Source organism: Neophocaena asiaeorientalis, unplaced genomic scaffold, assembly GCF_003031525.2.
Source record: "Neophocaena asiaeorientalis asiaeorientalis breed wild unplaced genomic scaffold, Neophocaena_asiaeorientalis_V1.1 scaffold123, whole genome shotgun sequence".
In the NCBI taxonomy this organism is placed as follows: Eukaryota; Metazoa; Chordata; class Mammalia; order Artiodactyla; family Phocoenidae; genus Neophocaena; species Neophocaena asiaeorientalis.
This window is the reverse complement of record NW_020173666.1, coordinates 6,459,790-6,486,642: the sequence shown is the minus strand read 5'-3', so window position 1 is coordinate 6,486,642 and position 26,853 is coordinate 6,459,790. Positions and strand designations below refer to the sequence as shown.

The 26,853-nt window shown below is 44.6% G+C and overlaps 1 protein-coding gene across 3 annotated transcripts in view; it reads right to left on the bottom strand.

Annotated features, from left to right (window-relative positions):
• Positions 1–26,853, bottom strand: part of MTHFD1L (methylenetetrahydrofolate dehydrogenase (NADP+ dependent) 1 like) — a 183,737-nt gene that overhangs the window by 34,830 nt on the left and 122,054 nt on the right. For all 3 annotated transcript variants that reach the window (XM_024748003.1, XM_024748002.1, XM_024748004.1), the window contains 2 exons: positions 18,113–18,220; positions 15,835–15,987 (listed from right to left, as the gene is read on the bottom strand). In XM_024748003.1, coding sequence (XP_024603771.1) covers positions 15,835–15,987; positions 18,113–18,220 — 261 coding nt within the window. The remainder of the gene's footprint in view (positions 1–15,834; positions 15,988–18,112; positions 18,221–26,853) is intronic.

The window sequence follows — 26,853 nt, the reverse complement described above, 5'->3', positions numbered from 1 at the left end:
AAAAAAAAAAAAAAAAAAAAAAAGAAATAGATTGACAGGAATCAGGAAAGTAGGTGTGTGGTCCAGGCATCCTACAATTATTAGAACCGAGCTGTTTATTAGTTTCAGAGCTTCTTGACAACCCAAGAAAAAGGGGAGAACACTCAGGCCAACAATGTGTCTTGAAAAGGTATTTCCATTCCCTTGGGAAAGCAGCACAGAAAACAAAGTAAATAACCCCAAAATACTACTGTCACTTAAGATCGGAAGAAATTCATTCAATAACTAGGACCTACTGTGTGCCAAGCGCTGGGCCTGGCAGCCGACAGGTCAGGGTTATAATCTCCAGTGACAGCAGGGACTGACTCTATTCTATCACGCTGGCTGAGCAGGGTCCTACGGCCTAGTAGATCAATCATTGGGCGGGTAGAGTGGACAATACTTTTGTGAAATTAAGGAACCAAATCAAGTCTCTCACCTGAAGAGATGACCAACCTATCCCAAAGAGAGAAAGAGCTCAGTAGAAAACAATTCTGGACCCCTTTGACCTTTTAAAGCACATTCATTAATGGGTGACAGAAACACCAAGATCCACACCAAAAAAAAAAAAAAGGGTGACATTCTTCTGATTTAGAAGATACTCAAGGCAATAGTTTCAACCAGGAAAGCCTGGTTGAAAAATGTCACAATGAAAAATTTACCTTTGAGCAACACAGCTTTCTGCTAAGCAACCGGAAGTTTAGTTAGACAGTTTATCCTAAGTTACTACAATATTAAAGCTATAATGCAATTAATGGCTATCAAGCAATAAGGTTTTGGATATCATCTGCTCACATAATGGGATTAGTTTTAGAATAGGTCGTTTGAAGCCACTCTTTCTAATTGGACAGCTACCAGAATCAAGGCTCGTGTCCAGTAATGGATAGGATGTGAAAATAAGGCCATATGATCAGCAGAAAGATGATATAATATTTCTGAGGAGGCAATGATGGGGTTGAATCACGGTTTTACTACTTACTGGCTCCGTGATCAGGGCAATTTACTTAACGTCTCTGTCCTCGGTTTCCCTCTGTGTAAACAAGGGCAGTGATGCTACCTACCTGGAAGGGGGCAGTGAGCATTAGATGAGTTAATATATACTGCTGAAAACGCTGTCTGGCTCTGATATTAGTGCTCATTACAGTTTTAATTTTTATCGTTGTAATTTAAGTAAACATCCCTTTGTTTCTACTTGCTTTTTCTAAGCATTTTTACACTGTTGACATTATAGTCTATGAATCCCATTTATTTTCCCACTAAACAAACCAGTTATTTCTCCAAGTCGTTAAACATTATAAGCATATAGCCGCTGTATGTATTTAGAGACAATCATTCGGGTCCTGAAACTATCCAGACATTAGTCTCTTTAACCCTCCTTTCAATGATTCCTTTTCGCATCACACATTACATCTAGGGGAAGAGAATGGATTATTTTGGGGGCTAGAAAGATGTGAGCTTATGTGCTCAATAGAGAAGATACGGAAGAAATAAAATCACAATAGAAGATCTGTGAAAACGTACAGAACTACTGTAGACAGAGTTTTTGTTTGTATTTAATAATACAGAGAGAGCAGTGCCTGCACGTTGATAACACAGGAAGGAGGACAGGATGTCAGGGTAAGATGCAGCGTAGCCCCGTGCACTTGAGATGAACTGGACATTCCACCCTTGTCCTCAGCTTGAATGTGTGAACACAAAGAAGTGCTGAAGAGGGATTTATGGGCATTTTTTTTTTCAGTGCTGCAGAGATTCCCCATCAGGGTTTCCATGTACCATTAACTATTTATTGTCCAAAGACAAGAAGACTCTGCCTGAAATCCTAATCCATACACTTAATATTCTTCTTCTTCCTGAAATCTTCTGTTCTTTTTCCAGTGATGTGGTTGCAGTGATATATTTTTTTTTCTGTCTGTAATGCATTCTACTCCAAAGAAAGATAGCAGGTTCCAATGTATGCCTCAAATGAAAACTAAAAGCACTTCAAAGAAGTCAAACAGATCTCCTTTTGGAATCCCATTGTTAGGTGGTGCCTCTCTCCTCTCTCCCTGCCCAAACTTTTCCATCTCTAAAATGGAGCACATTCCATTCTTTGTGACAAACTTATCAAAATTAAAATAACAACCTCCGGCTGTCAAAACAACTTCAAAAAAAAAAAAAAAAGAAGTCACTTGTGGTTATTGTAAATAATAAAGAACTTACAGCTACCTATGCAATGATTTTTACCCATGTGAAAACTATTTCTTTAAATAGATGGCATAAAGGACTACAAATGAGTCATTTACTAAATTCATTATTTTATAAACTTTGGAGAGAACGCCAACCACATCACGGAACGGGGAGCTGGACTGACCATATGCAACTTGGAGAACCGACCTTTTGCAGAAGAGTCCTTGTTATAATTATTTTCAGGCCCAAACAAAAAACTGTCTCTTAATATGAGCAAGTACTTGGCACTTACACTTCAGGGAGAACTTTTCACATATCATTGTGATATTACAGCTTTGATGACAAGTTAACTCTTTGCCACCTGTAAGCAGACTGAACCGCTCCATAAAAAGAAAGAGCAAAGATAGTGGAAACCCAGGTTACTGGTCCCCATGGGCTTATAATAATTGTGATAGAGCCACAAACACGCTGAAAACAGAGGATTCTGATGGGTTGGAAATATTTGTGCAAGATCGACAAATTATGCATGGTGTCTCAGACAGAGAAGAGATTACTTCCTTTATTTTTAGGAGAATTCTCTTTATTTGTGTAATGTAGCTTGAAACAACTTTAAAAGCCTCTGACCTGCAGCAAATCACGATCCATTCAGAAACCAAATTATCGAGGCTTAATGACTAAATGGACACAGAAATAGTATTTCACTACAGGCAACCACATAGAGTGCAGAAACAGCTCATCTGTCCCCAGACACAGCCCGGAGCCACCCGTTTTGACGCTTCTGGCTTTCCTTGTTACCTAGTACAAGGTCCAGCCTGGAACAGGGCTCACCAGCCTGGGCAAGGGAAACTGCTGGAAGTTTTGCTTTTCTGCCTCAAAGGCAATAAAAAATGACCCAGAGACCTTGTGTTGTGGCCATGCAGGAGGTGGCCCTGCCCATGCCCAGGGACAACCATTCACACTTACTGCTGTGAAGAGCCCCCTGGAGCTGTCAAGGCAGAGGCCTTGGAATGATCTCATTACATCCTTCCATTGGTTAAGGGCTCCCTCCCACTGCCTTCACGGTCAAGTTCAACTCCTAACTACAGGGTCTAAGGCCATCTGCAGTCAGGTGCCTGCCCACTGGTCTGTCTGGAATGATTCCCCCCTAAACGCTGCCCTTTTTCAGGACACCAAGGGCACTTCCAGGCAGCTTCTCTGCACGGCTGTCCTTTCCCTCAGGAGAAGCGAGCACCCCTTCCTCAACCCGGCACCTTCAACACTTTGCTTGGATCTATTAGTCTGTCAGCACTAAGCATCCAGGGCAGGGGTTGGGTCTTTCCCGACTCGGTCACCCAGTGCATTAGTGCACATCAGACAGGCAACAATGTTTTGAAATGGAAGGGAACTTGGAGACTGTGTATCATCCGAATGTAAAAAAAATCTTCATGTTTTTGCTCTGGCCTCTCTCCAGAGCTCTAAAAACGAATTTCTAACTGGCTGATGGATGACTTGACGGGGAAATCCAACAGGCATCTCAGACAACATGGCGCTCCCAGTCACCTCCACTGAAACACCAGCTCGTTCTTTGTGCGCCCTTCCTTCCAGGTCCTCGGGAGTCACCTTGGACCCCTCCTCATATTCCATCCATGTTCAGTTTCTGTGACTCCCAGTCGTCTCCTGGCCACACACCATCCTCTCCATTTCTACCATTACTGCCCCCATCCTGGGACTACCACACGCACTAAGGGCTCCTGACCTGTCTCTACTTCCTTCAGGTGACTGATGCCAGGTGGTCCTCCACCCACAAAATCTCAAACGTCCTAGTATGCCCCAGTATGTTACCCAAGGCCCCAATCTCTAGCCAACCTTCCCAGCCTACCCAAAGACCCACTGTGGTCTTGGCTTTCTTTGAGGTTTTACTGCATGGATCATTTATGCCTTCCTTGTGGCAAGCAAACTGCACAAACCATTTGCTTTTATTTCCTGGTGTTGATGCTCTATTATCCAAGCATCCTGCTGTCCCTGAAGGGTGGCACCACCTTTTATGCTTTTTTTTTTTCGGTACGCAGGCCTCTCACTGCTGTGGCCTCTCCCATTGTGGAGCACAGGCTTCGGACGCGTAGGCTCAGCGGCCATGGCTCATGGGCCCAGCCGCTCCGCGGCATGTGGGATCTTCCCGGACCGGGGCACGAACCCGTGTCCCCTGCATCGGCAGGCGGACGCTCAACCACTGCGCCACCAGGGAAGCCCCTATGCTTTGTTTTATGTCTCAGTGTGCAGCACACACGGCATCGGAAATACACACTGACTGACCTACTGAAGAGAAAATATCAAGATGTTCAAAATTTAAGTTATTCTTGTGCAAAGATCTCATAAACCTTAATATTCATGGAGCGCTGGAACTCTCCTTGGCCATTTATCACTAACTTGGCTCACAGGGCTGGTACGAGGGGTAATGAATGAGTTCATCTACATAAAGCATTGGGAAGAGTGTCTGGCCTGTAGTAAGAACAGCTATTATTTATTATTACTACTACTATTATTCCCACTGAAATGAGGGCTGAGATTCATTAACACAAAATGTGACAAGCAGTTTCCACTCAAATGGCCGTATGCCAAGTGATACAGCTAAGTGAGACATTCGATCTGTAAGTCCATATCTAAACACGTTAAGAAAAATATATTTAGACCTGATTTATAGCATGGCTGGTCAGTAACTGGTTTGAAAAGAAGGGCTACGGCACTGACCCCGAAAGGCTGGAGTTACAAGCAGATAAGATAGGAGGGCATTTGAGCCTGTCCCCTTAGTTTCTTACAAGATGTGCTTTTCCAGACTGGGACTGGAGTGGAGATCCTGATACTGTGAGGTCACATCGGCAGAGGTCACCTTAAGGACCCCCGTGCCCTCCGCGCAGCTGGCTGACCCCCTCACACTGGGTTGGCTCAGCCGTATGTTCTACACTGGACTCCCCAGTGTGGACAGATCAAGGGAACCAAAGGCAGGGTCTCTACCCTGGGGAGGCCTGGATTAACAGGAGACACTGGGTAAGGCGACTTGATAAAGGATAGGACACCCAAAGGAAATAACTGCAAGAGACCTTAGCTGGGTAGAGCTGGCAGCACAAAGGCAGAGGTGTGCTTGAGTGAGAAATGCAGTGTTGGGAGGTGAGTAGGGGGTCACAGTGCCAATCCTGGGGGAAGGTTCTGGAGTGAGTAAATATGTCTTCAGAGAAGAAACACAGATAAATTTGAGAACTGGATGATGGATTTTGGAAGGTACAAAGAAGCACGGGGGTTACCCAGTGACTTTCACAGGCTTTACACTCCCCAGAGCTGATTCTTGGGGTAGGGTTAAGTCTCAAACAGGAGACTGACATACACTATGGATTCAGCTTGTATTCTTAGCCCTAGGTTTCCCCCTCAGCACACTGGCCAAGGGCACATACGTAATGCAGGTACCCCTGGAAATCCTTACAGAAGGGTGGCAATGTGACTATGAATTTTCATTCGGGGTCTTCCAGGGACTATATATATAAATACCTCCGTTTGATCACTTAACTCAACATAAATTATTTCTCTAATACCTACTTTATACTTGTTCCCTGATTTAATTAGATCTGGCTATAGTCACTGGTATAAAATGTTTTGAATTTTCAATGATACCCAGAAAACAGCAGGGGGAACCAACTTTTCCAAAAGCAGTATACCACAAATGTTTTACAGGGACATATACTATTTTTATTTTAACGTTTAATCTGATGTCCATGGGTGGATACTCTGATGAACACATACATAGTTAAGCCTGTGAACTGCTATGAGCTCCAGATAACATCAACCATACTCCTCCCTCAAATTACAATCCCAGTTGAAAGCGCCATATTTTTCTTCTAAATCTAGCTTTTCTTCCTGTTCATTCATTCCCACCAAATGCTCCAACTGACTCTGACAGTGGCCCATTTATTTAATTTGAAAGCTGGTATTTTGGTTTGTATTAATTTTATTACCCTTTCTTAAACTGCTTAGCTGCTTCTGACTATATGCCTCTTAGTACAGACTAGGATAACAAAGTAAACAAATGCAACCAAGAGGCATAGAATAAAGAGAAGTGCCACGAGTACCAGATACTTTTATGGATGTCCTTCTGACTTGTGTATATCTTGATTGGCAATTTTATGCTCTGAATCCGAACTACTAAATGTGGCAGGAAACAAGTAGGCTAGAGATGGAAGTGGAAGACGAATGGGCCAACAAAACAAAAGGTCAATATCCTGATGATACCCTGATGATGGGGTGGACACTTAAGAGCCACAAGTACCCTTTTCTAGGTTCATAGAAAGTAAGAAAGACAGAGCCTACACATAGGGATTACTAGTGGTAGGTTAAAAATTTAAGCCAATTAAAAAATAATTAACTCAATAATAGAAATATCTGGTAACGTTATTACTCAGCACGTTTCCCTGGCTGAGGCTGATTTCATTTGAAGTAATTTTATATTTATGCTAAAAATATATTAGCATTGGGCTTCCCTGGTGGTGCAGTGGTTGAGAATCTGCCTGCCAGTGCAGGGGACATGGGTTCGAGCCCTGGTCTGGCAAGATCCTACATGCCACAGAGCAACTAAGCCCACGCGCCACAACTACTGAGCCCGTGTGCCACAACTACTGAAGCCTGCGTGCCTAGAGCCCGTGCTCCGCAACAAGAGAAGCCGCAGCAATGAGAAGCCCTCGCACTGCAACGAAGAGTAGCCCCCGCTCGCTGCAACTAGAGAAAGCCCACGCGCAGCAACGAAGACCCAATGTAGCAAAAAATAAAAATAAATAAAAATTTAAAAACCACAATATTAAAACAAAACAAAACAACATTAGCATCAAACTCAGGGAGAAAAGGTCACTGAAACAAATGGACTAGACCTAGATAACAGTATGTGGTAGAGGGGTAAACATTTTCCTGAGTCACAAAGCTTCCTGTGTCTCATCAATCTGATAAACAGATTCTGGAAATCGAGAATGCTGCTGGTCACTTCCCTTTTGCTGAAACATGCCATACAGAAAAGGCGGGGATGAGTTATCTCCTGCTGGACAGACACACGTGTGCCTCTCCTCTGGACACCGGGAAGGGGGCATGGTCACAGAGCAACTGGGCCACTTGCTGCAGCCACGTCAGGATAAGAGGAAGTGAGGGATGCCTGTTCCAGAGGAAGGGCACGTTTGGGAGAAAGCAGGAAATCCTGATGTAGAGATAAGAAGAGCAGTGGGAGAGAGACCCAAGCTGGGTGGAGAAGAGGAACCCGACCAGGTCCACACAAATGGGGTGAAAGGACACAGCGATACAAAGAAAGTGAGGCCAGATGGGCAGGGGAGGCTTGCGGGCAATGTGTGCAGCGAGTCTGGATTATTTCAAACTAATCACAGAGATTTCGGGTGTCGGGTTAACCGGGGCCAGGGAACATGGGAGTTAGGAAGGTCACTTGAAGAGACTTTAAAAAAATAAGCTAAGAGGGCTTCCCTGGTGGCGCAGTGGTTGAGAGTCCGCCTGACGATGCAGGGGACACGGGTTCCTGCCCCGGTCCGGGAAGATCCCACATGCCGCGGAGCGGCTGGGCCCGTGAGCCATGGCCACTGAGCCTGCGTGTCCGGAGCCTGTGCTCCGCAACGGGAGAGGCCACAACAGTGAGAGGCCCGTGTACCGGGAAAAAACAAAAAAAAACAAAAAAAGCTAAGAGTTTCTTTTTTTTTCCGGGGGGGGGGTGGTGGGTGGTGTGTGTGGGGAAAGTAAGGCAAGAGGAGAGTGAAGGGAAAGGAGAGAGGAGGAGTGGATGATTTTGCAGGAAATATGCCCAACGCTGAGCTTCCGACAGACCTTCTGTGTGATCTCACAGGACGGGAAGCTCTTTACAACACGACTGCTTAGCCATCTCATTTAAAGGCAGCTTGGGGGGACTTCCCTGGTGGCGCAGTGGTGAAGAACCCACCTGCCAACGCAGGGGACACGGGTTCGAGCCCTGGTCCGGGGAGAGATCCCACATGCTGCGGAGCAGCTAAGCCGGTGCGCCACAACGACTGAGCCTGTGCTCTAGAGCTCGCGAGCCACAACTACTGAGCCCACGCGCCACAACTACGGAAGCCTGTGTGCCGAGAGCCCATGCTCTGCAACAAGAGAAGCCACCCAATGAGAAGCCTGCACACTGCAACCAAGAGTAGCCCCCTCTCTGCAACTAGAGAAAGCCCTTGCACAGCCATGAAGACCCAGCGCAGCCGAAAATAAATAAATAAATGTATTTTAAAAAATAAAGGCAGCTTGAGGAGTGAGTGTGTGTACCTGGCCACGAATCTCTGGAAAATGTGAGGAGTAGTGCACTGGGTTGAAACCTACACGGTCTGGATTAATTCATGCCTAACCAAGTGGACCGAGTCTATAACTATGCACCCCTGGGTAGGGTCGGTGTGCCAGGAGGAAAACATCTCCCCACTGAGCTGCAGAATAATTTCATCACTGGCCTGAATCGGATGCCGCGGAAACAAAACATTCAGTACATGCTTTTACAGGAGAGGGAGGAGAACGGAAAACAAAGTGAGCTTAACTGAAATGTGAGAAAGAAAACGGCAATGACTTGGCTGGGTGGGGCCCCAGCTTGCGCTTTCACCGGCCCCCGTTCCCCGCGGACCAGTAACTCTCCACCCAGCATTCGCCGTGGATGACATCACTGATTTCCCAAACACGCTCTAGCAGTTTCCTGCCTTCCAGAGTCAAGCTAAGCGAGGTTGTCAGTGGGGCACCTGGGTAGAGATGTGGCCAGGTCGGGTCACAGAGTGGAAATGAAGGCCACGCCAGGGCCCGTTTGCTCGTTCAATGAGCTGTTTGTGTTACTGATGATTTTTTAGTCCCCATTCCCTGGACAGATTTCTGTGCTCTGATGGGGCCAGCCCAGACCAATCATGGCATGTACATATATTCAGTGCCCAGGATCACACGGTCTGTTCCAGAAAGAGCACAGGGGCCAAAGTGAAGGGTGTAGGAAGGGACAGGGGAACTGCCCAGTGAGAACCACTGCTCCAGACAGACTGGGAGCTCTGACGCACTGCACCTTACAGCCCCCAGCCTAGATGCTTCTCTCTCCCCATTGGTCTGTGAGGCCAAAGCACTAGGATTCTCTCCACAGTTTCAAGAAGCCACTGTGTCCCCCAGAAAGGCTCTAACTGGCACCGAACACCACGTAAACGCTGTAGGAAGTCTTAATCCCTTCAGGGTAAACTGCAGGATGGCTTAAGCCCAAGATTCCAGCTCATGTTCTTGTCCTTAATAACCATTAGGTCCTAATTTTGTGTCCTAAGTTTGTCAATAGAGAAGACTTCATATTCAAGAGGACTTCTAAGCTCCTCTAAGGAGCTAATCGCATTGCCTCGATGTGATATCAAAGGAAAATAGTCCGAGACACCAAAAACTACCTTCAAATGGACTTCTGCTAGGAATTCACACTTGGTTGGACACCTCTCCAAGCCAACTGTTCTGACAACATGTCACTGTGTGAGGAAGCCCCGCACGAAAACAAATTAACATGGAAAAAACGATCTTGCATTTCCTTAGCAGAGTTTGGGGCCAGCAAACATCTGACAAGACTCGACAAACCATACTCAGGAGTGCACTTCTTAGAGGAACGTTCCAGCTCTTTTGTCCATTCTTTGGTGCCCCAATTTTCAGGTGTTAAAACACTACAAGAAAGCCAGGAAGGGCAAGATGATTCTACCAGCCTAATTCCGCCTGCCATACGTGTACTCTGACTCCCTTGCAACTAATTGGCCCTGGCAAAATGTTTCCCCAAGTACTCTCAGTTTACCATTTCTCTTTTTATTGTATTTTCATGTTATGAAAGTGACACATCCTTGATGCAGTAATTTGAAATAAGCAGAAAAGAAAAGAAGCTGTTCATAATATCACAGCCGCCTGTCAACATTTTGGTGTCTTTTTAGTCTTTTCTATATGGAATGTAATTTATTTCCCAATAATATAATTTTATAAACTTTCCTTACATATTAATGTTTTTATGTCACAAAATTTATGTCAAATGATTAAACAGCCCTGATAAGTTATAAAAACCTAAAGACAATATCAAAGCAAAGGGACCACCAGACAAAGACCACCTACTAAACTAATAGGGGAAGGGGTGGGGAATGAGATTGTTTTGGAGAAGTTTTATAAGTTATGAGATTTATTGAGCACTCTAAACCATAAGCTTTGAAAGAATTTTTGGAAACTTAACAGGGTAATCTGTAGAATATAGGGTTGGAAAATCTTAAAAACAGTCTGCTCTTTTCTCCCCACATCAAAGATCTGGATTTGCTAAACTATTTCTTACAAGGAGAGGTACTAAGTGGTGGTGTGTTGGTCAAGGATTTTATACTCTTTTGTAGCTTTCAATAATATGATGGAAAGAATATATAAGAATAATGTCATTAAAGAGAGGCAAGGATACACACGGAGCTTAGTAGGAATGAAGGAAAAATGAGATAGAAAACACTGCCAGTGCACTAAGGATGGGGCAAAGGTCTTAGATGGCCCTAGCTGAGGAACCCATGTATGACTGGGTGCTTCTATAAAAACAGCACCAGGGGCTTCCTTGGTGGCGCAGTGGTTGAGAGTCCGCCTGCCGATGCAAGGGACGCAGGTTCGTGCCCCGGTCCAGGAAGATCCCACATGCCGTGGAGCGCCTGGGCCGGTGAGCCGTGGCCGCTGAGCCTGCGCGTCCGGAGCCTGTGCTCCGCAACGGGAGAGGCCACAACAGTGAGAGGCCCGCGTACCGCAAAAAAACCCCCAAAAAACAAACAAAAAAACCCACCGCACCAGGAAGTGAAATGTACTGGTAAAGTGTCTACACCAACTAGAGGTCACAAATTGGTGATCAACTCCAATTAAAGCAGTAACTAAATAAAACATGATGAAATCATTCAGTGGTAGAAAACTTTGGCCTATAAGTAAGGATGGAAGGTAACGTAAATATTTAGAAAACTAAACCTGGAGGGGAAAAAACCAAACTCTCCAGCACTTCACCGTGCGACCTGCCAAAGTCAGCAAAGCTGGAGATGTTTATTGTTTTGAGGAGGGACATGCTTGTGTTGAGATCCTCCACTTTTAGACCTACTAGGTAGCCAGGAGGACGGGCGTCTCCTGAGGACACACCAGAAGGGATTTCTCCTTTGCTATAAAGCCCACGGTGTTCCGCACGTGTATGATTTTACTTGCCAGCATCTGCCATAAGGCCCCTCAGGAGAGGACTGGAGCTTGTTCACCTCCATGTGGTTTACAGCACCTCCCACCCGACAGGTATAAATGAATGCATGAATGAATGAACGAGCAATGCAGAAAAACTGAGGGGTTTTCTGGTTTTGAGGTCTCAGTTTGGGCTTTTTTCCTGGAGGGGAGAGACGGATGTGTGCTGCAGAGGCACTCAGATAAGCCTGTGTTGAGTCAGGCTAGAATTTTCCCACCTGCAGGAGCCAGTCCCCCCCGTGTCCCCATCCCCCTTTGCCTCGGTCATCTCAGCAGGAAATTACTACACTGTGTCTCCCACACGGATGATGAATCTTAGAAGCATTCTCACAGACTGTGGCAGGACCCCGGACGGGGTCAAGTAAAAGTAAATACCAGCCCTTATTAGGCGATCCTGGCCTCCTGCGGTGCGTTTGCCCCGGACGCCAGCAGCTTCCTGCTCTGTCACAGAAAGCAGACCGCAGGTCACCGCCTCCACGTGATACTGCTTCCTTCCTCCCTCCTCACGTGATTGTTTCGGAGGATTTTACCGCAGGGCCCTGCCGCTTACGGCTCCACCCGGGGGTGGAGGCACGGGACCTCCTCAGGGAACCCAGGCAGCCGGAGGCCACCCCTCGAGGACTGCTCACACCTTCATCTTCTAACTACCAGCCCGGCGTCCAGGAGGAGCAGAGGGGCGGAGGGATGGACTAGTGGTCATGCACACACACACAAGCTGTGGCTGATGGAACCCTGGCTTTCCAGAACTGGTGTTACAAGGCTGTGGATGTAAGGGTATTAGTTGAGGTGGGAGGAGACTCACACAAGCATCTATTTGCTTAGTGACCCCCCAGATTTAAAATTATGATTGGTATTTAATGACTCTTAAATGCTCAGATACTCAGAAGGTATCATTTATTGACTCACAATTTTTTATACCAAACCACTGTCTTTGTTAATTCCCTTCTATCTACCTTTACTAGCTGCCTAAAGTGGAGAAAGCTGCTTTACTGGGGGCTCCCCACGGCATGGAGCACAGGGCCACGTGCACGTTCCCTGAATGAATGAATCTGTTGGGAGAACTGCTGTAGGATTTCAAATCTGTGCAGGACAAGACAGGGCAGATTAGGAACTGAGCTAATTCCCTCCTCAGTTGTGTCCACTGTTCCATGCTCTTTGGGACTCTCATGGCTGCTTGTCCCTGGTCCCTCTGGGCGGGTACTACCCGGCTGTGCTCTGCTAAGCAAAGGCCTTCATGGACTGAAGACCAGATCTTTGGCCCTGAGGAGCTGCCATCAGGGAGGCCATTCTAAGGAATATAAAGCAAGCTCTCCTCGTGTTTTTGTTAACTGAGGTAAGATTAAATTATACTCAATAAATTTTACCGTTTAAAAACGTGTAGGTCTATGAGTTTTGACACATGTATACAGTCATGGATCCACCACCACAATTAAAATATAGAGCAGGCGTCCCCAACCCCTAGGCCATGGAACGGTATCAGTCCGCGGCCTGTTAGGAACCCGGCTGCACAGCAGGAGGTGAGCGGCAAGGGAGCGAGCGAAGCTTCATCTGCTGTTCCCCATTGCTCCCCATTTTGCTCGCACTACGGCCTGAAACGTCCCCCCTCCCCCATCCGTGGAAAAACTGTCTTCCATGAAACTGGTCCCTGGTGCCAAAAAGGTTGGGGACCGCTGATATAGAGTATTTCCATCACCCACAAAAGGTTGCTGGTGCCCCTCTGCAATCTGTCCCCTCTCCCCGTCTGCCCCCTGGACCACTGATCTGAATTTTTTTTTACCTTCAGTTGCACCTTTTCTAAAATTACCATTCAGAACCTGTTTTATTGGAACCCTTCTCCCTCTTCCAGCACTGTCGCTATGCCTCCCTCAATGGGAAACTCCACCGCCAGCTCCTGCGGTTACTCTCTGGTCTCCCTGTGCCGCCTACGATGGTTCTGCCCAGACCCTCGAGGGCTCCTGTTACCCCGTTGGCTCCAGAAACATGGCAGTTTTCCTAGTACCATCCTTTACTGCTTATTTCTCTCGCGCATATCCTTGCTTCTCCCCTGTGTCCACCCTCATGTAAATTCTTAAAGCTCTCAGGGCCTTCTTCCTGCCTGTTCCTTTCTTCTGAGTGCTGGGTCTGTATTTCTCACGGATTCACAGACCATTTTATAGATCCTATGAGCCCTTTCAGCTCTCTACATCCTGGCCAGACGCATTTCTGGCCCTGCCCATCTGTCTTCTTGACTGTGCTCCTTCCGCGATGGACAGCATCACCGTCTACACTCAGGCTAGAAGTGCCCTTTGCCCCGAGCCTCAGGTGCAGGTGGCTACCTTCAAAATATACCTCGAGGGCTTCCCTGGTGGCGCAGTGGTTGAGAGTCCGCCTGCCGATGCAGGGGACACGGGGTCGTGCCCCGGTCCGGGAAGATCCCACATGCCGCAGAGCAGCTGGGCCCGTGAGCCATGGCCGCTGAGCCTGCGCGTCTGGAGCCTGTGCTCCGCAACGGGAGGGGCCCCAACAGTGAGAGGCCCACGTACCACAAAATAAATAAGTAAATAAATAAAAATATACCTCGAATTCGTCTCTACTCCCCATATTTACTTCTACGGCTGCCATGCCAACCTTGATTACCTCTGGCCTCAGCCGATGTCTCCCTGGGTCTGGTTCTCTTTCCTCTAAACATTCTCCACTTTGCTACCAGAGCTGTTTTTCTAAAATATAAATCAGACATTTTTCTTTTCCAGTGGTGAGGGCCCTGTGCTTTCACTTCTGAGGGCGCAGGTTCGATCCCTGGTGGGGGAACTAGGATCCCGCAAGCCACGTGGCGCAGCCAAAAAAAAAGAGAAAGAATAAAAACCAGGCATGAAACCCACCTTACTGTAACTCCCCAGTGTGCATGGGATAAAACCCAAGGTCTTTAAGATGGCAGCTGAGATCCTTAACAGTTTGGCCTGGTGTTGCTACCCTAATCTCATTTCTCAGCCTCTCAACCCCTATCCAGCTCCAGCCACACTGGACCATGTTGGGAAGGGTACCATGTATTTCTGCGCCTTTGCGTCAAAATTCACCGTTTCCCCAGTTCAGAGGTTGATTCTCTTTTTCTTCCACACACCCCCTGCCCCCAACCTGGTAAGAAATAGCTACTGCCTCCCCGGTGCCCTGAGAGTATTTCAAACGCCAACACCACCACCACACGTACTGGATGCCTCTGTGCTCTTCAGCCCACTGCGCCTCTTAGTACATCCTCACAGCTACTCCTCTTAGTATCTCTGTGCATCACGGGCATTAAGGATTCAAAAAACGCTTATTGAAAACACTTTGCCCAATATCAGACGAAACGTGTAAACATGAAGGCAAGCAACTCTGTACTCATTATGCACTTTTTACCCATCCACTGCCTAAACAACAGACCCACATGGCTTATTTTAAAAATTGCTATGTTTCCCGTTTGGACTTGGATCAGCTTGTAACAACAATGACAGCAACAGAGATGATCAAGATTTTTTGTGCTGAATCTAATCCAGGGGCGTCCCATGATGAGAAGACAAACCAAGGGAAACCACCATATCTCTGTGTGGCTATAATGAAGCATTTTGTGTGGATTTTAAGTGCTTTGATAAGCTTTCACTTCCGTGCTATCTCCCCTCCGTCCAAAGAGAAGCTTTGAAATAACAATAACCATCCCATAGCAACAATGTCCCGCCACAACAAGGTCAAAAACAAGAACTCATGTGATTTGCTCATTTTCTTAGGCAGAGCTCCCCCTTTAATGTGCTGACAAAGAGGTGAAGGCTGAAAGACTGATCTCCCCAGCCCTGGGGTAGGGGGCTGGTCCTGTCTCTTGGACATGGTGGTGGCCTCCATCTATCCCACCGCAGTGAAGTCTTATCATTCTGAGGGCAGTGATGTGAAGATCCGGAAGCCCTACACTAAGCCACCCCACCACTTCAACAGCAGACTGGCTCCTCCCAAATTATTCTCTTCCATGTTCTATGAGAGGGGAGTCGACTTTATGACTCAAGGGATCCTGAAGACAGGGCGGATTAGGAACTGCTGATGCAGGGGACACGGGTTCGTGCGCCGGTCCGGGAGGATCCCACATGCCGCGGGATCGCGGAGCGGCTGGGCCCGTGAGCCATGGCTGCTGAGCCTGCGCGTCTGGAGCCTGTGCTCCACAACGGGAGAGGCCACAACAGTGAGAGGCCCGCGTACCGCAAGAAAAAAAAAAAGATAAAGAAAAGAAAAATTCAAACCCTGATGGCAGGTGCATTTTTCACCGTGGAAGAGAGTATTTAGGAAAAGAGCAAATACTATTAATTACTTCCCAATACCCAATCTGTAAGGCATTCCCAGAGCATAAGGATTTCAGGCATCATGACAACACAGACTGGGGAAGGTTTCTGGAGAATGTTACACACTCACCGTTCCAACCAATGGGTAAATGAACCCAGCGCCTATGCTGGCCCGTACGTCACTAATGGGTAGAATGAAATCCTTGGGTACGCCTTTCTTGTCAGGTTGGTGAGACAGGGAAAGGTGGGTCTTAGCCATGCAGATGGGCAAATTTCCAAAACCCTGTAAGAAAGGAAAGGAAAGGTGTTCCTTGAGCATAAACGTTCCTGTACTTGTTTGACCCGCACTCCACAGAATCCCCACGACTCAGATCCACACATACAACTGTGCTTGTTACTGCTTGTTCACTGACCAAGAAGATGGGACAAAAACTCGTCTGCACGAGATCATCACCTGGCAAGCTGAGGGTGTCTGTTACGTACTTTGGATAATTCTTGTTACAGAAAGGCAGCATTATGTGTGTCTTTGAAGAAAAGGTGGTTATTTGCAGGCAAGCAAGTAACTGCAGGCGGCAGCAGCAGCTGTAGAAACCACTTTCTAAGGATATTAATATCCGGCACTCAGAAAGGTAACCTGGAGAAAGGCTTGGTAACAAGGCTTTTTAGTCCCGTTGTTCGCTCATTCTTAGAGGCTGTCAGGAAGCAAAGAGGCTCTTTGTGTTGTTTTATGAATCATGGCTATTTGATCTGCGATTACATTGTATGAACTAAGATGAGGTCACTATTGAAGCCTCTTATTTTTAAGGACCAAAGGCGATGCCTGACCCAGAGTTCCAAAGGTGAAAGGGGAGGCAGTCACATGTGGGGTCTCACAGAAAGGACAGTGTTCCCGCTGCCTGGTCCCGATTAAGGGTACACAGTGCCTCCTTAGAGACTTTGCTAATTAACTGCAGCCACATACCTGACGCATAACTTTTAAGGAACATTCCCTCGGTGGACAGACAGAGAGAAAAGGAATGCAATCTTCAGAGGTAACCCACACAGAATTTCTTATGATTCAACCTAGAACTATTTGGAAGATTTCAGAGTACTGTCAACTGGGGTTGGGGGTGGGGTGTTCCCTTTACTCTTAGATACGGATCAGAAATCTGCTGGGTGGCGATCACAATTGCCCTACAGAAATGGTGCCCAGAATTGTGGGTTTCAGAGATCAATCAAATATTGACACAGTTTTTATGAACTGATATGGGTTTGCCAATTTAAAAGTTTGCCAGTAAGAATATATTTTTTAAGAACCCAACGTGCTATACACCATCACCGTATATTACTTCACAAAAGAAAGAAGACTTTAAGCCCGAGAAAACATCAGGAAGGACCTAATATTCGAATCAATGATAGTCCTTAAATAGCATTATTAAAAACTTATTAAAAAAAAACACCTCATGACAATGACCTTATTTTACTCATTTCATTGCACGTGAGTGAAAATTTCACTGCAGAACAATGCCAGTGTGTACAGCAATGTTCGAGGATCATTTATTAAAAAGCACAAGCCAAGAGCATTCTAAGCTCTTGGAAAATCCTAAGAAGAAATGAATTGCTGACTATCTTACCAAACCTGGGAGAATACCCTGGCTAGTGCTGGTAGCATAGGACAAAATATTAAATATGCTTTAAAAATAGAATTTAGGAGTTGGGGGGTTAAAAAAAATAGATCAGTGATACCCATCATGAAGCTCTTTTGCCGGCAAGCTCTTGAAGAGCTCTGACTTCTATCTGATCACAGCAAACTGGAGGGGGCGTTTGAGGCACGTGGCCCCTTTGGTTAAGGTGGCCCAACACGCTGCAGTGGAGCCTATTCGACAGAACCATTACAGGACTAGACTCTCGCTGCTGAATCTTGGCCATGTGCACGGCACAAGGTGATGGAGCCTTCAGCCATTGTGGACAGTCTCAGCACCAAGCCGATGAAGCGCTTGTGTAAGAAAGAATACCAAGCACCCCCAACTTTGTGTGCTGCAGTCCTTGACTAACCGGGCACCATGCTACCATTTTTAAGACAGTAAGAGGAAGCACTACAGATTATTTAACTCTTGACTCCACTGCTGCACATCCAAGAACAGTTTCAATGTTTCTGGCTGACTAGCAGGGGCTAAAGATCCCACACACACAGATAAACATGGACACTGCCTGTATTAGACAAATTTATAACCATAAAAGTCAATGATGTATGTACTCTCACCATAATTACAGTTAACGTCCTACCCAAGGACATTAATTCAATTTTTGTAGACCACAGAGTAGATTAAGCCAAGTTCAGCTGGTGGGACATACACCAGCTCTCGAGTCAAGGTGAATAATTTCAAAAGCCTAAGCTGGCTTTTCCCCCCTAAATGCACAACTTTTACCTGTTCCGTGTAACGATCTATTTTGGATTGTGCCTCCGGAGACAGTTCAATATCTTCGGCTCCATAGACAGACTGGGCGATGGTTCTTATCTTTTCCACAATTGGAAGCTGAGAAAACACAAATGACAACAAAATCGTTACCTTCAAGCTGGTTAAAGAATTAAGGGAGAGCTTAGTGAGATTTTCTGTAATTGCTTAAAATTCACTACCAGATTCCCTCCTCATCAACTGTAGTATTTGAAGCAAACACTTTTCTCTCCTATCATCCTTAATGTCCTGAAATCTTCAGATCAGAGATCAACCAGCAAGTAAGAAGCCTTAGATGTTCAGCCAGTTCAGAGGCTGCTTATCTAGTTAAATCATTCTTATCCACTGCATCCTTTTAAAAAATGTAGTTTATACTATGCTTTTTAGTGATCTTTTAAGTCAGAACATAAGTCTAACTAAACAGTGCTGGTGTTTAAGTGGGTCTCAACTTGGGTTGTATGACAGAAATGTAGCAGTTCTAAAGGACACATTTTTTTTTTTTTTGGGGGGCAGGAATGGGTTGAGATTTTAATATAAATGCTAATGTGATCAAACACTTTATTGGAAAACCAGAGGTTGAACCTAGTGTCACTTTAGCAAATTATGAGACAACAAGGAGAATGGGAAAAATCTGAGAAGACTAGATATGGGCAAATAAGTGTGTGGGGAGGAGATGGAAAAATCTTCCACAGCGTTGGATGCAACACTTGGATATAGGTTGCTAGTGAAATACTAAAAGTGGCCTTCAGAAACAAAGATGGTTCATTAGGAAAGGAATGTGCCATGGATAAAGTGATTCTTAATTCAAGCAAAGCATTTGACAAAATTGTTCCTAATTTCACTGTGGGTAGAAAACACATAGGTATAATGAAGACGGTCGGTGGATGTACTGTTCAGTGAAGGGCTGCTGGACCAAGTGCTGATGGAATGGACGTCAGCCAAGGGGCAGAAGCCTCTCATGGCCCACCTCAAGGACTTTGCTGGGCAGTGGCGAATGGTACATTTGCATGAATTACTGCTGATATATACCTAACAGGAGAAAATAAAAGCTAGCTCTGCTCTGCCAATCTGATAGTACCCCAAATTACTTTAAAATGTATTTTTTATTACTACAGTTTTTATTACTGTAGAGTTGCTCTGTGGTCTGGAACTGAAATACTGGATGTTTCAACAAATAAAAAAGAAATGAAGGTGCAAGTCATTATGCTCTTTCGCTGAAGGACATAAAAGAGGATCTGAATCAATGGAGAGAAATACTTTGTTCATGGGTGAGGAGAGGCAATACTGAATAGAGGTCGGTCTCTCAAACGTAATCTATTAGTTCAATCCAATTCCAGTAAAAATCCCAAGAGCACTTAGGTTACTTGGCCAACCAATTTTAAAATTCATAATGAAGAGAAACGGCAAAAATAGGTAAGATAACTTCAAAATTCATAATGAAGAGTAACGGCAAAAATAGGTAAGATAACTTCAAAAATAAATAAAACCAAAAGAACAAAGATAAGGGCCCTGCCATACCAGGTATCAATCATACTACAAAACTATGCTGATTAATTCCATGTGGTATCGGCACGGGACGAGATGATTAATCAAGGGAAGAAAACAAAGAACACAGAAGGACACCTCAGCAGGTGTGGGATAGTATATAGTAGACATGGCACAAAACAGGGAAAGGACTGACTATTCAACTGACTTTTGGCTGGAGAAATAAAATTAAATTCCTGCCTTACACCAGGCCCCTAAATAAGTCCAATATGGAACAAAGGCAAAATCTTCAAAATCAAAACTCTACATATTGGGGGAAAAAATTGGGGAACTCTCTTTATTATCCTGAGGTATGGAAGGATTTCTTAAACAAGGTAACAACAGACTCCGCCTTAAAGGAAATGATTTATAGACCTGACATCAAAACTTAAAGTTCCTTGTATTAAAAAAAAAAAAGACATCAGAAATAAGGATAAAGCATAAGGAACAGTCTGGGAGAAGATGCTTGCAAATATTTAAAAGATTAGTTACTAGAATGCATAAAACTCCCACAAATTCAGAAAAAGACCAACAAATATGTAATACTAGGCAAAAGAGTGACAAATGACATTATGAAAAAATGCCCAATCTCATTAGTGATCAAGGAAAGGCAAATTAAAATGATGAAAAACCAATTTACAACTGTGAGATCAGCAAGACTGAAAGTATGAGAATTTCAAGCGTGGGTGAGGATGTGGGGAAGACGACCCTTCAAAGTGCTCTTGGTTGAGATGTTAAAGGTCTCGCCTACCACGACAGCTTCCTAACTGGTTTCTTCACTTCTAACACCCCCCCGCCACTCTACTGCAAGTCTAACCTTCTTAAAATGTACCTAAGTAAGAAAAACTCAAGATCACCTCTGCTAAAACTCCCTGAGCGCTCTAAGATCTATCTCAAAGGCCAGCATCTCCAGGAAGCCTGTACTGACCGTCCTCAAGCACACGTGGGCGTTCTCTTCTTTGCCATCGATAGCCCTGTAATGCTCTGACCTGGGTGTTACATGGCACCAGAGGTTCAGCAGGGCCTGGCAATGAGTGGCTGCTAGCAAAGCCCACGCCCTGCTGGGATGCACTGATGGACCTCCGATGGTAAGAGCGCCAGGATCAAACTCTGATGCTGAAATCTACCGGGTGGCAAGGGGCCTTTTGTAAACCATGTCATAAGAGAAATCAGAGAAGAATCTCCACTTTAGTACTTCCCTGGTGGCGCAGTGGTTAAGAATCCGCCTGCCAATGCAGGGGACACCAGTTCAATCCCTGGTCCGGGAAGATCCCACATGCTGTGGAGCAAGTAAGCCTGTGCACTACAACTACTGAGCCTGCGAGCCACAACTACTGAACCCGTGCTCTAGAGCCCGCAAGCCGAAACTACTGAGTCCGTGTGCCACAACTACTGAAGCCCACGCGCCTAGAGCCCGTGCTCTGCAACAAGACAAGCCACCGCGATGAGAAGCCTGCGCACCGCAAGGAAGAGTAACTCCCGCTCGCCGCAACTGGGGAAAGCCCGCGTGCAGCAACGAAGACCCAACACAACCAAAAATAAATAAAGTTGATTCTTTTTTTTTAAAAAAAAGAAGAATCTCCACCTCTAGAAGGGACAACTCTAGAAAGAAATGATCGTTATTTTCCAGGAAGGCAGAAGGTGAAGCAAGGACAGAAATTAGAAGAAAATGTTTAAGGAAAAGCTATAATAACCAGAGATGTTTTACTCTGGCAGAGTTCAGGGTAAGCCGAGTATGGCTCCCGGGTTGTTGCAGGAGAATTACCGCATGAGTGCAAAGTCGAGTCTGGGCTAGAGAAAACCTCGAGTGTAACTTCTAATGTAAAAGATTCCATGTTCATTAGCTGAAGAATTGAGAACAGCCTATAAACTCTTTGAGGTCAAGGACCACCTCTTGTTCACGTAGAGGTGGGATACAGTACAGCCCCTGGACTACAAGAGTAGGCTCTCAATATACAGTTGAATAAATGGAATAAATATTTTCTGACCTTCCTGTTGACAAAGCAAGGATTCCATGTGATGTGACAGTTACGCTTTTTCAGGGGAAGGCAGCTCACAGAATATGGTGTCACCCAAGCAGTGTGATAGGTCCCATGCAACCTGGCTCACCTGGGCTCCTCCAGCCCTCCAGAGCAGCTCAGGTGGGGGGTTTGTGGGCTGCTGTGGGACAGGAGGGCTAAGGAAGAACGCAGCCCCTTAGATCTGGCTGAATCATGCAACCTCATTCCTAGTGGGAGAGGTGAATATGCTGCTGTACCCATTTCACTGCAAGCACTGAAGCCACGCAGTGTGTTACAAATATCACGCTGCACAAACCTTACGTAATATTATTATGATGGCGTGAGGGCAATAGGGCTAACTAAAGACTTATGTTTTCCCTGGAAGTGAAACAAAACAACAACAAAACAGAGTAGCACTACTCATGACACGTTTAATGAACAGAATGCACTATTTACTGAACTCTAGATTGATCTGAAAAGGAAAAGTGAGCGTGACTTCTCTATAAGATAATAATCGAAAAAAACTCACACGTGAACAAGGTAATGGATGACAATGAAGGAATTCGTGTGAGTGGGTATTTAACTGACTTATTTTTAGTTTTTAAACACGAAATTTTTTTCAAGGAATACATATATTTAATTTTCAATTGTGGTAAAACACACGTAACAGAAGATTTACCATCTTTATCATGTTCAGGTGTACAGTTCTGTACTGTTAAGCACCTTCCTGTTGCTGTGATGCTCATCTCCAGAACCCTTCACCCTGCAGAACTAAGACTGTACCCATGAAACACTAACTCCCCATTCTGTCCTCCCCTCAGCCCCTTGCTGCCACCTTTCTACTTTCTGTTTCTATGTATCTGCCTATCAGGGTACCTTATATGAGAGGAACCACACAGTATGTATCTTTTTGCATCCGGCTTATTTCATTTAGCATGAACCTCAAGGTTCAACCATGATGTAGCATGCTACAAATTTCTTTCCTTTTAAAGGCTGAATAATATTTCACTGTATGGACATACCACACTAAAAAAAAATCCATTCATCCACTGATGGACACGGGTTGTTTCCACCTTTTTGCTACTGTGAATAAGGCTGCTGTGCTAAGGGTGGGGGGGGCGGGAACAGACAAATATTTCTCTTCTAGACTTCAATTCTTTGGGGCGTAAGGAAATATACATTTTTATCAACAACTAAACTGCCTTCCTGTCTAATGTTTTCTTTGCTCCGCAGCATGTGGGATCTTCCCGGACCAGGGCTCAAACCCGTGTCCCCTGCATTGGCAGGCGGGTTCTTAACCACTGCGCCACCAGGGAAGCCCCCTGTCTAATGTTTATTTGAAAGTGCTGTGGAAATTTCAAGCAGGTGCCAGGCTGACTTTGTGAACTGTGTAGTTGTGGTCTTATTTCCTATGGGAAAACTACAACCACACATGACAGGATGACTCAAACAGAAGGCAGAGCAGGGGAGCAGGGGCTGGCGGTGTGAGTGAGTCCCAGTCAGGCGACTTGTTTCCCCTCCTTAAGACCCTGGAGCATCCCAGCAGCCACCATGACCAGCTCCCGGTATCCTGCACTTCCCATGCCCCAGCCTCAGCCTCGCCAGCCCCAGAGAAGATGACACTCCCTCGCCGGCCTCGACATGCACAAAGCTATCCAAAGTGAGACTACGAGAGGGACCATCACCACCTGGTGTGTGTCTCACAGCCCCACACTGGATAAATAATGTGCTTCAGCTCATGGAGCTAGAAACCCCAAGACCAAAACTCTCTTGGGACTCCTGCTACAATTATTCTCTTTCACCTATGTGTACAAGTAAATAAATAAAAAGAACATCTCGGTTAACACAACTTTTGGGTTTAATATAAAAACTGAAACCTGCCCTGATAAGGCAGCTCCACTGTATACCTTCTGTTTATATTGTGACAGTCGGAAAGGAACTTCCTGCTGTTTCTCTGCTCGATTTTGGGGAGCAGTGTAATCTTTAAAGAAAAAGAAAAAAGCCAAATTCATGTCCAGTAATCTCGATCTGAACTTGACATTCACTTGTACTGCTCATTTTAAGTGGTAGTTTTTATAAAACAAATAAAATGGTAAAATAAATTATGAATGGGTGTGCATTAATCATCCCTGGCTTTGCTCCAACTTCCTAAATATTTACAAATTTATCTATTTGCCACCTCTTTCCTCCTTACATCCCTGATGTCTAGGATAGTAACTTCCAATCAGTAGGCCCTCCACAAACATCTGCTGAATGAGCAACCATCTGTGGCAAGTACTTTCAAGATGTCATGGTGTACAAAGAATTTCGGAGATTTTGTGTACAAAGAATGTCTCATGGGGTGGGGACAATGACACAGTAAAGTGTGACGGAATGGAGTGTGTGATAAAGCCTCTGCCTCTACATTACTACTAAAGTTGGAAGATCACAGATTGCAGGGGATGGCATGGAAGTCAGCATAAATTGGTAAGACCTAAAAGGGAACTTGAATGGTGCTTGAAGGATGTGAAAGATCTTAATAAGCAATAAAAGGAAAGATTATTTCCCACGAGGAGAACGGCACACATCAAGGTGTGAATGGCAGCAAAGACAAGGCTTCTTCTGGAAAGAGGGACTACTCTATGTGTGTTATGTTCAACATACTCATATAAGCTACTTCACAAAGCCTGGCGTCTATACTAGGATCTTTGATCATTTTGGAACTAACATTATGTTAAATCTCCATCTTCACCAAGAATAGAATTCTGAACGTATTCGTTAATTTCCTCCCAAACCTCTTAAACGTATAAAAATAACTGAAATACTTTAGAAGAGAGCTTTCCGATGGAAACTTTCTGTGATGATAGAAATGTTCTACAACCATGCTTTCCAGGCTAGTAGCCACCAGCCTCATGTGGCTAGTGAGTAGTTGAAATGGGACTAGTGCAACTGAGGAAATGAGCTGTTAATTTTAGTTAATTTAAATGGCAATAGCTTTCTATGACCAGTGGCTACTGAACTGGGCAGCAGTTCTTTCTAGCTCTAGAAAAGAACCCTGAATGGGGGGGTCGTATTGTCTACGGTCTTTTGCTTAGAGTATGCCCACCCAGAATCCTGGCTGAGTGACACCAGGAAGGAAGGCTGGAGGATGTAGGGGTCTTCACTCTTTACCACATTCCTTACGTAGATGTGGTGACCCAGGCTAATAGAAGCTACATTACTCTAAGTTAGATAGCATATCCTTCTTGAAAAGACCACTGGACTCATTACACATGCACCCAATGTTCACTGCCGCACTATTGACAATAGGCAAGACATGGAAGCAACCTAAGTGTCCATTAACAGTTGAATGGATAAAGAAGATGTGGTACATATATACAACGGAATACCACTCAGCCATGAAAAAGAATGCAATAACGCCATTTGCAGCAACGTGGATGGAACTGGAGATTATCATACTAAGTGAAGTAATTCAGACAGAAAAAGACAAATATCATATCATTTATATGTGGAATCTAAAAATATGATATAAATGAACTCATTTACAAAACAGAAATAGAATCACAGACAAAGAAGACAAATTTACAGTTACCAAAAGGGAAAGGTGGGGAGGGATAAATTAGGAGTTTGGGATTAACATATATACACTACTATATATAAAATAGATAAACAACAAGGTACTACTGTATAGCACAGGGAACTATATCCAATATCTAGTAATAACCTATAATGGAAGAGTCTGAAAAGAATATATATATTCTTTTCTGAAAAGAGTGTGCGTGCGTGTGTGTGTGTGTATATAGCTGAGTCACTTTGCTGTACACTAGAAACTAACCCAACATTGTAAATCAACTATACTTCAATTAAAAAAAATGAAGCTGACAGAATTGAGGAAAATAAAGAAGGATGAAGGCTTTATAATATAGTGGCATCTCATCTTACTTAGATGTCAAGTTCTAAAGTCAGCAGCCCTGCAGGTCTCTTAGAAGACCCATGAAAACATGACACAATACTCTATTATCAATATTCCGCTATCTCTTAAGCACATAACTGTTGAAGTGTTGAAACACACTGCTGTTTCCTCAGCCATTACACTGAATGAAAACTACATTGTTCTTTTGTTTTACCGAAGCCTAGATTGGAATTCACATAAGTTAAGTGTTCCTATGCTGTGCTGTTGGCTTGAAGTACTTCAATGCTCATGAAATATTTAAGGAGAGGAATCAATTAGTAAATTTATAAGTCGAATAAAAATCTCTGGACATACAGTAATTATTTCAATTTGTATTTTGTATTTAAAATGAAGCATGAATTTTCAGTGATCTACAAGTGCAGTTTGGTAAATGGCCTTTCCTGTATCTCAAATAAAAGTATGTCATGCGAAACCAGCTTCCACCAGGAGCAAGGGCTTCACTACAACATACCCTGGTGTCATGGGAGCAGCTCTGCGTTGTGAGTGAGAACAACAGACCCTGTGTCTTTGACACAGAGCATGTCGCTGGCTGGAAACCAGCACATCTGAGCTACCCAAGGTGTACGTGCTGACTGCCATGAGCCAGCTCCCGGAGTGGCTCGTCCCGCTGGCTTGTTGGTCCTGAGCAACAGGTCAACCCAGAAGAATCCCAGAAGAATCTCGCTCTCCGGAGACAACCAGGACACATGTTGGAGATAGCTGGGGTCTGAGAAAGGAAAGAGGACTCATCGCCAGAAAGTCTGCATTTGTCCATGTGAAGTGATGATACGAAATTCACATTCAAATCACAAGGGTGACCTTGTATACTCGTTTTTGTTTGTTTTTTGCCTTCAGTTTGATTTATTTCAGGTCACAGGAATTTTCTTTCTCCAATTTCCTGTAGTTGGACATCTTGAGGACTATATTTCATAGGACCAAATATGCAAAGGGATCAACATAGTATCTAACAGAGCAATCTTGAGTGATATACAGAGGTTTGTGTTTAAAATTTGCTCATTGAATATGAATTCATTTGAATTTTGTTTCATCTAGTGGGAAAATTTTAGATTTTTACTCCTAGTTGAGGATTTTTTCCTCACTATTGTTCTCTTTTTTGATTCTTTATTTTATTTAAACAATTTTTAAAAATTTTATTTTTAAAAATAAAGTGCTTATTTTATTTATTTATTTTTATTCTTTTTATTCTTTTTTTTTTTTTTTTTTTCAATACCCGGGCCTCTCCCTTGTTTGGCCCCCCC